Genomic DNA, 12,230 nt, shown 5'->3' with positions numbered 1-12,230 from the left:
TGTATTGTATTTATCCCAGCTGATTTTTTTATTTATTGCAGGTACTCTCACTCAGGCCATTCGCAACTTTGCCAAGAGTCTGGAGGGTTGGCTGACCACAGCCATGAGCGACTTTCCCAATGAGATTGTACGCACCAAGGTACAAAACACCTTCCAACACCCTCGTAGTCTTTCTGCAGACAGCTGAACTCGCAGATATACATTACACGCGATACATTCCCAGGTGAAGTTAACCATCTCTTGCATGTGCTGTAGGCAGCGGTGGTGAGTGCATTTGCTCAGACCTTGCGTCGGTACACCTCTCTGAACCACCTGGCCCAGGCGGCCCGCGCTGTGCTGCAGAACACCTCCCAGATCAATCAGATGCTCAGCGACCTCAACCGCGTCGACTTCGCCAACGTACAGGTAGGACCATGGAACTAATAATTCCTTGGGTTCATCTTTGTTGCACAGTGGGAAGAAAACACTTCCGTGTGTGTGTGTGTGTCCATGTGTGTCCATGCATTTCTGTTTGTACCTGTACCTTGTAAATCCTCTCAGACTTGGGGTTTGTGTGTTGTTGGTCTACAGGAGCAGGCGTCGTGGGTATGCCAGTGTGACGAGACTGTGGTCCAGCGGCTGGAGCAGGACTTCAAGGTGACCTTGCAGCAGCAGAGCTCTCTGGACCAGTGGGCCGCCTGGCTGGACAACGTGGTCAACCAGGTCCTCAAGCCCCACGAGGGCAGCACCAGCTTCCCCAGGGCTGCAAGACAGTTCCTGCTGAAGTGGTCCTTCTACAGGTATGGACCCTATCTAAACAGACAGACAGACCTCGATAGATAGATAATGTTGATAGATAGATCGATCTCTAAAGATAGATACACTACATGACCAAAAGTACGTGGAAACCTGATCGTCGTACATCACATTCCAAAATCATGGGCATTAATATGGAGTTGGTCCTCCCTTTATCTGCCTAAACAGCCTCCACTCTTCTGGGAAGGCTTTCCACTAGATGTTGGAACATTGCTGCGGGGACATGCTTTCATTCAGCCACTAGAGCATTAATGAGGTCTGGCACTGATGTTGGGCGATGAGGCCTGGCTCGCAGTCGGCGTTCCAATTCATCCCAAAGGTGTTCACTGGGGTTTAGGTCAGGGCTCTGCAGACCAGTCAAGTTCTTCCACACCAATCTCAACGAACCATTTCTGTATGGACCTCGCTTTGTGCACGGGGGCATTGTCATGCTGAAACAGGAAAGGGCCTTCCCCAAACTGTTGCCACAAAATTGGAAGCACAGAATCGTCTAGAATGTAATTGTATGCTGAGTTCTGTTCTGTGAGCTTGTGTGGCTTACCACTTCGCGGCTGAGCTGTTTCCACTTCACAATAACAGCACTTAGTTGACCGGGGCAGTTCTAGCAGGACAGAAATTTGACAACCTAACTTGTTGGAAAGGTGGTATCCTATGACGGTGCCACGTTGAATGTCACTGAGCTCTTCAGTAAGGCCATTCTACTGCCAATGTTTGTCTTTGGAGATCGCATGGCTGTGTGCTAGATTTTATACACCTGTCAGCAATGGGTGTGGCTGAAATAGCCAAATTGTGTGTGTGTGTGTGTGTGCGTGTGTGTGTGCGTGCGTGCGTGCGTGCGTGGTACCAGTCAAAAGTTTGGACACACCTAGTCATTCAAGGGTTTTCCTTTATTTTTACTATTTTCTACATTATAGAATAATAGTGAAGACATCAAAACTATGAAATAACACATGGAATCATGTAGTAACTAAAAAAGCGTTAAACAAATCAAAATATATTTTTGATTCTTCAAAGTAGCCACCCTTTGCCTTGATGACAGCTTTGCACACTTTTGGCATTCTCAACCAGCTTCACCTGAAATGCTTTTTCAACAGTCTTGAAGGAGTTCCCACATATGCTGAGCACGTGGCTGCTTTTTCTTCACTCTGCAGTCCAACTCATCCCAAACCATCTCAATTGGGTTGAGGTTGGGTGATTGTGGAGGCCAGGTCATCTGATGCAGCACTCCCATCACTCTTCTTCATGGTCAAATAGCCCTTACACAGCCTAGAAGTGTGTTTCGGGTGATTGTTCTGTTGAAAAACAAACCAGTCTGAGATGGTGTATTGCTGCAGATTTCTGTTAGCCATGCTGGTTAAGTGTGCCTTGAATTCTAAATAAATCAGTGTCACCAGCAAAGCACCCCTACTCCACCACACCTTCTCCTACATGCTTCACGGTGGGAAATACACATGTGGAGATCATCCGTTCACCCGTGCGTCTCACAAAGACAAGGCGGTTCGAACAAAAAATCTCACATTTGGACTCATCAGACCAAAGGCCAGATTTCCAATGGTCTAATGTCCTTTGCCTATGTTTCTTGGACCAATCAAATCTCTTCTTATTATTGGTGTCCTTTAGTAGTGGTTTCTTTGCAGCAATTCAACCATGAAGGCCTGATTCACACAGTCTCCTCTGAACAGTTGATGTTGAGATCTGTCTGTTACTTGAACTCTGTGAAGCATTTATTTGGGCTTCAATCTGAGGTGCAGTTAACTCTAATGAATTTATCCTCTGCAGCAGAAGTTACTCTGGGTCTTCCTTTCCTGTGGTGGTCTTCATGAGAGCCAATTTCATCATAGTGGTTGATGGATTTTGCAACTGCGCTGTAAGACATTTTCAAAGTCCTTGACATGTTCCTGATTGACTGAACTTCATGTCTTAAAGTAATGATGGACTGTCGTTTCTCTTTCCTTATTTGAACTGTTCTTGGTATTTGACCAAATAGGGCTATCTTCTGTATACCACCCCTACCTTGTCACAACACAACTGATTGCATTAAGGAAAGAAATGACACAAGTGAACATTTATCTTCTTAGGGATCAAATCGATTTGACAACATCTGGTGAAATGGCAGAGCACCAAATTCAAATTAAATTATTAGAAATATGTAACTTTCATACAATCACAAGTGCAATACACCAAATTAAAGCTTTACTTCTTGTTAATCCAGCCACCGTGTCAGATTTCAAAAAGGCTTTACGGCGTAAGCAAGCTATTATCTGAGGACAGCACCCCATCAAACAAACACAGACAATCATATTTCATCCCGCCAGGCGCGACAAAAAACTCAGAAATAACCATATAATTCATGCCTTACCTTTGAAGAGCTTCTTCTGTTGGCACTACAATATATCCCATAAACATCACAAATGGTCCTTTTGTTCGATAAATTCTGTCATTTATATCTCCAAAATGTCAATTTATTTGGCACGTTTGATCCAGAAAAACACCGGTTCCAACTCGCCCGACATGACTACAGATTATCTAATAAATTACCTGTAAATTACCTGTAATTTCAAACAACTTTCCTAATCCAACTTTAGGTATTTTTGAATGTAAATAATAGATACAAATTAAAGATGGGATAAACTGCGTTCAATAGCGGATAAAAACAAAGCGGAGCGAGCTTTCAGGTCGCGCGCCCCGACCACAACAGTACACTAGACACAACCCTCATTCTGAACAAACCTACTTCTTAATTACACAAAGGAAAAACATCAACCAATTTCTAAAGACTGTTGACATCCAGTGGAAGCGATAGGAACTGCAAGCAAGTGCCTTGTAAATCTAGATCCACGTAGAAAACACATTGAAAACATTGTCACCTCAACAAAAAAATTCTGGATGGTTTGTCCTCGGGGCTTCGCCAAATAAGTTCTGTTATACTCAGACATTATTTAAACAGTTCTAGAAACTTCAGAGTGTTTTCTATCCAAATCTGGTAATAATATGCATATCATAGCTTCTGGGCCTGAGTAGCAGGCAGTTTACTTTGGGCACGCTTTTCATCCGGACGTGAAAATACCGCCCCCTAGCCTAGAGAGGTTAATAAAGCTGGTTGAGAGAATGTCAAGAGTGCGCAAAGCTGTCATCATGGCAAAAAGTTTTTTTGTTTGTTTAATACATGATTCCATATGTGTTATTTCATAGTTTTGATGTCATTACTATTATTCTACAATGTAGAAAAACCCCTGAATGAGTAGGTGTCCAAACGTTTGGCTGGTACTGTATGTATGAGGCCACTGTGTTCCTTCGGAAAGTATTAAGACCCCTTGACTTTTTCCACATTTTGTTACGTTACAGCCTTATTCTAAAATGGATTAAATCATTTTTTCCCCCTCAAGCTACACACCATACCCCATAATGACAAAGCAAAAACAGGTTTAGACATTTTTTGCTAATTTATAAAAAATAAAAACTGAAGTATTACATTTACATAAGTATTCAGAACCTTTACTCAGTACTTTGTTGAAGCACCTTTTGCAGCGATTACAGTGTTGAGTCTTTTTGCATCTTGGCACAACTGTATTTGGGGAGTTTCTCCCATTCTTCTCTGCAGATCCTCTCAAGCTCTGACAAATTGGATGGGGAGCGTCGCTGCATAACTATTTGCAGGTCTCTCCAGAGATGTTCGATCGGGTTCAAGTCCGGGCTCTGGCTGGGCTACTCAAGGACTTTTAGAGACTTGTCCCGAAGCCACTCCTGCGTTGTCTTGGCTGTGTGCTTAAGGTATTTGTCCTGTTGGAAGGTGAACCTTCACCCCAGTCTGAGGTCCTGAGCGCTCTGGAGCAGGTTTTCATCAAGAATCTCTCTGTACTTTGCTCTGTTCATCTTTCCCTCGATCCTGACTAGCCTCCCAGTCCCTGCCTCTGATAAACATCCTCACAGCATAATGCTGCCACCACCATGCTTCACCGTAGGGATAGTGCCAGGTTTCCTCCAGATGTGACGCTTGGTATTCAGGCCAAAGAGTTCAATCTTGGTTTCATCAGACGCCCTTTTGGCAAACTCCAAGCAGGCGGTCATGCGCCTTTTTACTGAGGAGTTGCTTCCATCTGACCTCTCTAACATTAAGGCCTGATTGTTGGAGAGATGGTTGTCCTTCTGGAAGGGTCTCCCATCTCCAGAGGAACTATGGAACTCTGTCAGAGTGGCCATCGGGTTCTTGGTCACCTCCTTGACCAAGGCCCTTCTCCCCTGATTGCTCAGTTTGGCCAGGCGGCCAGCTCTAGGAAGAGTCTTGGTGGTTCCAAACTTCTTCCATTTAAGAATGATGGAGGCCACTGTGTTCTTTGGGACCTTCAATGTTGCAGAATTGTTTTGGTACCCTTCCCCAGATCTGTGTCTCGACACAATCCTGTCTCGGAGCTCTACGGACAATTCATTCGACCTCATGGCTTGGTTTTTGGTCTGACATGCACTTTCAACTGTGGGATCTTATATATCCAAATCATGTCCAATCAATTGAATTTACCACAGGTGGACTCCAATCAATTTGTAGATGGATGCTCAATGTAAACAGCATGTATCTGAGCTCTATTTCGAGTCTCATAGCAAAGGGACAAACTTTTCACTTTGTCATTAAATGGTATTGTGTGTAGATTGCTGAGGAAAATATTTTATTTAATCCATACTTTCAATGTATTTAATGTAACAAATGTGGAAAGTGTGTGTGTGTGTGTGTGTGTGTAAAACTGCCAAAATAAGTATGTTTGAAAGCAGTTGTTTCCACACAGTTCTGGTTCTAAGTTAATTAAGCAATGAATGTCCCATCATGCTTAGGGTCATGTATAAAAAGTATTTTGGCTGGCATGGCTGGAAGAGCTCTCAGGTACTTTGAAAGAGTGGTCTCAAAGCAGCATAGGGGGTTTAAAGGGTGTGTGTCTCAGTCACCAGATCTCAACCCAATTGAACACTTAACACTGGAGTGGTGCCTGAGACAGCGTTTTCCATCAACAATACACCAAATGATGGTATTTCTCGTGGAAGAATTGTCACATCCCTCCAATTAAATTCCAGCACTTGTAAAATGTATGCCAAGGTGCATTGAAGCTGTTCTGTCCTAATGCCCTATTAAGACACTTTATGTTGGCGTTTCCTATATTTTGGCAGTTACCTGTATATATACAGTATGCATTTTCACTAAAGTGTGGTAGTATTTTCAGGCGGATGAATTTTGGTGGTTAGCGTCATGTGGCGTTGGCAGATTGATGCTCATTGGGGCTGTGTTAATGTCGTTTCTCTCTGATTGCCTCCTCCCTCTCTCCCCTCCTCCAGCTCCATGGTGATCAGGGACCTGACCCTGCGTAGTGCCGCTAGTTTCGGCTCCTTCCATCTCATCAGGCTGCTCTACGACGAGTACATGTTCTACCTGGTGGAGCACCGCGTTGCCCAGGCAACCGGAGAGACGCCCATCGCTGTCATGGGAGAGGTGAGTGGGCAGCCTTTCATGTACCAGTTTCCTTGAGCTATCCTGTGGAACTCCTGCAAAAGTCTGTGAAATAATTATGCATATTTTAATCGCACACCAGGTTGTATGGTGAGAGTTTCTGGTTATGAGGTAAATGGCTTGTTGACAGCATGTAAATCTGTATTAGCCCATTACTAATATAATTTCTCCTTTCTTCTGAAACACAGTTCAGTGACCTAAACTCAATGTTGCCCATGCTCATGGATAAAGGTTGGTCTATTCTCCCTGGCTCCTAGTGTTTGACTTGCTGTCCCCTATGTGTCTCAATGTGGAATCAATTTAGACCTTACCTTTTTGTTAACCTCTGTTCCTATCTCAGACCCGTCCTTCTCAGACGACATGAGTGACATGGGCAGTGACGAGGGCCGGGGGCCCAACGAACCGACCGTGAAAAGGGAGAGGATCGAAATCAACCACTCGCTGCAGGAGATCTGAGACCAGATGAGGCCCGTGACCCTCTCTCAGGAGCCCTGCTGAAGCTCTGGGCTCTCCTGGTCCTGTCAGCACACTAAGAGCCGGTAGCCCAGCCTGCTACACAGCGAGTGGGTTCAGTGTATATAGAGAAGAGCAGCAGGCTCAGCCCCTACCCAACCACTCCTCCTAGTTAGTGTATTTAAAGGGGGACTCTTTATCCCAGGGAAAACAATGAATGCTCACCAAGTGGGTCTGGTTTGACCTGACAGAGGTATACAGTTCAAATTTCTGTTTTTTTTTCCCGTTTTGCAACTGTGAATAAGAATGACTTTGTGCAGTACCCATGTTGGATACATGTAACTTTGTATGAGTGGTGTGTTTCTTATCCTTTATTAGCTGTGCCATAGTGTAATTCCAGTGCCTTAGATGCTAACTCTTTAACCACCACTACTACAGATGTCTATCTCCTCCCTCAGCTGTGCCTCTACCGCAGTGTGAATGTATTGTTTCAAAACCTCAGACATTCTAAAGCACCTTTAAACCTGTAGGTGTAATAGGATTATTCTATACGTGTTGCCTCAACGCACATTGATGCAACCAACTGACCCAAAGGACTTGTCCCTCCCACCAGCGCGGCCACTCGTGGCTCTGTCAGTAGGGCCTGATGCAGAGAAAAATACCCTGGTCTCATTGTTGATGGGATGGCAGGGACCTCTAACACCCTGGCCGTATGAGATGATTAGTTACCTCCTCCTTTTCTATGCTCTGCTCTGCTTTGTTCTTATGAGGCAACTATAAAAGAGTAGCCACTGTTAACTCTACCAACTCCCCAATACTCAAGTAACCTTCTCCATGTGTGTATATATATATATATATATCACTTTTCATCCAAATTGTAACTATTCTATGATGCTGTTTGGCATCAACTCAATTTCAGGATGCACACAATGCTGGTCTCATTGATCCATGATCCATAGATGTCACACCCCAGAGTCTAGGACAAGCCAGTTGCATCTATATTGATGAGACCTTTTAGATGTATGTTTTAAGGACTGAAATGAGTGGTGAACTGTGTTCAGGAAACCACCAGATTGTATGTATATATATGATGATCTACCTTCTGGGTTAACTGGAGCTGTCTGGCATCCATTTTGTGGAGCCGTATGTCTGGCCCAAACTGGGCCATGTCGAATTTCTTAAGGGATGTAATATAGTATGTATTTACCAAAACGTGAAAGCGTTGGACCTCCGAAGCCAAAACCCTTAAAAGGAAACCCTAATTGCATCTGTTCAGTTCAACTGATGCTGAGTTCAGATAGTGTGGCTCACCCCCTTAATGGTACCGTTACTCAAATGGACTCGTTCCATTTTGATTGGAGGGGGAAATATTCAGAATATCCTGATCCATGTTTAGTTTAATGCTCGATATATAAAAGTGTAAACGGCTCGAGCCGGTTTCTCTAAAGATGATTTACATATTATATAGCCGTACAATTGTGCTGTACTGATTGTGCGAAACCAACAAACTGTTAAAACGTTCATACATAAATATATTTCTTAATATGATGTAGAAAATGTGTTTATTAATGGCCTTTTGAGTTCACATGGGGCTGGATCACACCGGTATTGTGGAAGATTGAAATTGAAAGGCACCGTTCGAAGACTGCATTCATGGTAAACGGAAATTACCTTTACATTTTTAAACACGGATCTTCCGCAATACGGATTGAATCCAGCACTTGATCTTTCCCCAATAATTTCTCTCTTCCCATACTGTACCGTTTGTGCTTTTAAAAGGGGATGTCCTCCTTGCTTTGATTATTTAGTGGCTGGGACTGATGTGTGTGACGCAGACGTTTTGTCTTGTTTTGATCATTTTCTATGTCTTATGGTCAACACAACAATATTTAACTGTAACAGTGTTGATATTTGCCCAATTAACCGTCAGTCACGTGTCCATATTGAGAGAATCTCCATTTCTATTTATGAATAAATATAACTGATTTAATTACTGATTGACATGAACTTTTTTTTCTAAACACTTTTGGTTGAATTTTACCCCCCCAGAGTTTGTAGTAGCTTGAGAATCCTGAGCTCTTTGTAACTCGTGCCTGTCACAGTACTTTGCCTTTTAAGTGCTTTGGAAAGTAATTTCTACGTGAACTTTAATGTTTTTTGTAATGCTGTTTAGACTTTTGGCTGAGGATTATTTTTTATTGAACTAAATCTGGTTCTTCTTACAAGTATATTGAACCCTTATTTTTATGTATTTTTAAACATTCTTGACTACACTTTACCTAGCTTGAGGGCATACAGTCTGTAACAAACTGCATAGTTCAACTGTATTTTGTACTGATCAATGTGTAATAAATTGGTGGAAACCATCTGTTTTTGGCCACGTTCATTTATTAATGAAATGTGTATATTTTGGAAAAACAGCTTTACTAACATTTTTCAATGAGTCTTCCTGGCCAATGAAGTGTTAATACTGTTATCACTGACAATGATTCAGTCTATATGTGCAGAAATATTCCTTATATTTACATTAAATTCAAGTTTCCATGGAAATTCTGTTCAAGCCATTATGTTAGTAGTATGTTTATATTCATACACACAATTCTCTCCAATAAAGCCAACTTCTTACATCCAGTTTTCAAACTCCTGATATAAAAAGGCACACAGAACACAATGCAAACACAACAAACAAGATTCAATACAAGAAAAGAAGATGGGTACACTCCCCTGGGAAAGGACGAGGATTGCGTGTACAATTCAGAGCTGAAAAAGAAAAGGCTAGGTCCGAAAACGAGCTTGATCCTTTTTAGCGGCAAGGTCAGCATACACATGTTAAGTGCACATTCTCCTCCAAAGCCAGGAGAATGAGTGAGCACGGTGTCTGGTCCCAATGTCAAACCCATCCCAGTCTGTCCTCTACCTCCTGGGGAAGGAGGTCAGTATGGCCCAGAGGGCTAAAAGTGCAATGTGTATTCCAGGAACTCTTATTGCTCCTCACAAGGAGCAGCCTGCCATGTACTTCCCTGCCAAGGAAACACAAACATGTGGTGAAACACATTATTAAACAAATTCCATACAATCTTTGTCAAATTCCAAGGCCCACACACTATCTTATTGGCCAGGCTTAGTAACATATGGTGTTACTGTACCTGTGGCAAATCTCTTCTTGACCAGGGACATACGGTAGTGACTGCCCACCAGCTCCACATCCATGCCCGACAGAGAGGCCCCGGAGCCCACAAACTGGACTGCCAGGCTGGGGGGAGGTCCACGAGGAACCTCCAGGCATTGCCAGCTGGCACACAGAGTACCAGAGCCTAGAACAACCAACAATTGACACATTCTTCAGTTCCCCTCCACTAACAGGAGCAAGTTAATAACACTGGCTTGTGATTTAAAAAGGCACTTTTCCCACTAGCACTGACTGAGAAATACTTTGTTGATGGAAAATCTACTTTGTATGATTGTGATCTCGTCTCACCTAGCCATCTTAAGATGAATGCACTAATTAGAAGTTGCTCTGGATAAGAGCGTCTGCTTAATGACTCAAATGTTTTTAAAAATGATAATCCCTGCCAATTCTCCTTTATATTATCACTGACCCATCTTCCACTCAGGCTCAGCTTTCATATGCTAATCTTGATATTTAAGATAATGATACCTTCATAGAGGCTGCATATTAAAATAGAGAAGAGGGTGGCACTCAATGCAATTATGTAGTCAAGGGCCAGACTTGGAAAAAATAACTTTTTACTGCATTTATATTTCCTTAACCATAATTTCTATAGCTAGAATAGGACTGATATGTGGCCATTGAGTGAGATGGGTGTGGATGTACTGTAGACAGACAAGTAACCTTTGCTGTGGTTGGTAGGGGAGAGGTTGGGTAGTTTCCACAGTAGCTGTCGTTCCTCAGCATTCCTGGGAAGGCAGACAAAGGGTCAGTGAGGCCAACCCAGTTCCCACTCTTCTCTCTTTCTCCCCCTCTTTCCCAGTCTGTCCTCACCTTCTCCCTGACCTTCAGTTCGTCCTTTCTCCTACTTTCACTATACCTCTATCCCTCCGCCCACCATACATCCCCCTTTCATTCCCTCCTCCCACTCCCACCCGAACTCACCAGGAGGCTGGGGGCTGGCATTGCAGGTCTGTTGCGGTGTGGTCGAGGGGCAGCAGCACCTGCACAGCAGTGAGCTGGGTGGAGGGGGCGGTGGCCGGGCAGCAGTGGTAGTCCAGTGCTACACGGGTCACCGTGCCACTACGCTGGCACTCTGCTGACAGCAGGAGGGGAGCACGACCAGGGTCCTGGGACGACACCTGAGAGGAACAGAGTTGGGAGAGGTTGTTGATGCTGTCATTTGGAAGACGAGGGAAAATGTGTATCTTGAAGAATACTTTTGTGTAACTTCAGATGACAGAAGGTAAGAGAGTACCACTGTACTTCATCTGTCACCTGGTATTTGAGTAGGGCCACATTATAGTAGGAGGCCAGGGGGTTGAGCTCAGCCTCTCTCTGCAGGTAAAGTTTCAGTGCCTGCATGTTGAACCAGAAGTCCCTGGTGTCTGGGTCACTCTGAGAGGGGTCACTGTGGAGAATAACACAAACCGAAGAATGAGACATATCTAGATCTTACCATTTCAGCAATCTGTAGACATCTGTGTTGTTTAGTAATAAAAACCAATGTGTGTGGATCTTCGGGGCAAAACAGACTGGGTTGGCTTCGAATCATAGGATTATTGACAACATGTAAACTATATTTCTCAAACACATTTGCACAATAAGCACTTTGTTACAGTTGTTAGTTAGCAAATTTTAGCTGTAATGTCAGATGTGGTTAAAGCAAAAATACCTCAAAAAAGGCATCGAGAACCAGATAAACTATCTGAAACAAGCCACCTATGATTCCAAACATGGCAGCGTCTTGTCATTGTTGCTAGCTATCAGATCATTCAGAATCATAACACAGCCTTCTACCCTTGCGATGTGCGCGCATAATTTGTGTGACATTGTCACGCAACCTGTCTATATTTCATAACCTCACAACCAATCCCATAGCTTATATTAAGCTACCTGTAAAGCAGCTTCTGATTGGGCAGAAAGTGGTTAACCCGGGAGATGTTGACCAATCGAAAGCTGAGGACCGGGACGTTTGGGTTAGCAGTGAAGATACGAGTGATTCCAGCAGGAAAAGACATGGTGAGATCTCCTGTGATCTTCACCAGACAGCTGGAGAAGAGAGAAGAGAAACATACACACTTAGCTTTCAGCAGGCCTGTGTATAATAGGTAATAACACTGGACCTGGTGTACAGAGGGCTTATGTATGCTGACCGGTTGTGTTGTCCACCTTTGAAGTAAGCATTGATGTATTCTGTGATGGCTGCTGCCACAGGCCATAACTCTTGGGTGCTCAGGGAGATCGGGCTCGGTCCGCGAGACAGATGCACTATGGGAAGATATTCTTTATGTTTATGACAAGTTCAAGGCACAATGTCCT

At 43.6% G+C, this 12,230-nt stretch overlaps 2 protein-coding genes across 7 annotated transcripts in view; one reads left to right on the top strand and one right to left on the bottom strand.

Annotated features, from left to right (window-relative positions):
* Positions 1-9,105, top strand: part of LOC115144951 (DNA-binding protein RFX2-like) — a 62,943-nt gene extending 53,838 nt beyond the window's left edge. For both annotated transcript variants that reach the window (XM_029686115.2, XM_029686114.2), the window contains 6 exons: positions 42-139; positions 256-405; positions 571-779; positions 6,115-6,268; positions 6,475-6,517; positions 6,627-9,105. In XM_029686115.2, coding sequence (XP_029541975.1) covers positions 42-139; positions 256-405; positions 571-779; positions 6,115-6,268; positions 6,475-6,517; positions 6,627-6,742 — 770 coding nt within the window. In that variant the 3' untranslated portion in view covers positions 6,743-9,105. The remainder of the gene's footprint in view (positions 1-41; positions 140-255; positions 406-570; positions 780-6,114; positions 6,269-6,474; positions 6,518-6,626) is intronic.
* Positions 9,106-9,632: 527 nt separating this feature from the next.
* LOC115144950 (F-BAR domain only protein 1-like) overlaps positions 9,633-12,230 on the bottom strand; it is a 44,796-nt gene continuing 42,198 nt past the window's right edge. For all 5 annotated transcript variants that reach the window (XM_029686109.2, XM_029686112.2, XM_029686111.2 and 2 more), the window contains 7 exons: positions 12,065-12,179; positions 11,805-11,960; positions 11,187-11,319; positions 10,854-11,050; positions 10,593-10,657; positions 9,886-10,053; positions 9,633-9,759 (listed from right to left, as the gene is read on the bottom strand). In XM_029686109.2, the coding sequence (XP_029541969.2) occupies positions 9,731-9,759; positions 9,886-10,053; positions 10,593-10,657; positions 10,854-11,050; positions 11,187-11,319; positions 11,805-11,960; positions 12,065-12,179 (863 nt within the window). In that variant the 3' untranslated portion in view covers positions 9,633-9,730. The remainder of the gene's footprint in view (positions 9,760-9,885; positions 10,054-10,592; positions 10,658-10,853; positions 11,051-11,186; positions 11,320-11,804; positions 11,961-12,064; positions 12,180-12,230) is intronic.

Source organism: Oncorhynchus nerka, linkage group LG17, assembly GCF_034236695.1.
Source record: "Oncorhynchus nerka isolate Pitt River linkage group LG17, Oner_Uvic_2.0, whole genome shotgun sequence".
In the NCBI taxonomy this organism is placed as follows: Eukaryota; Metazoa; Chordata; class Actinopteri; order Salmoniformes; family Salmonidae; genus Oncorhynchus; species Oncorhynchus nerka.
The sequence above is the reverse complement of the archived record's forward strand: the minus strand, read 5'-3'. Positions and strand labels throughout refer to the sequence as shown.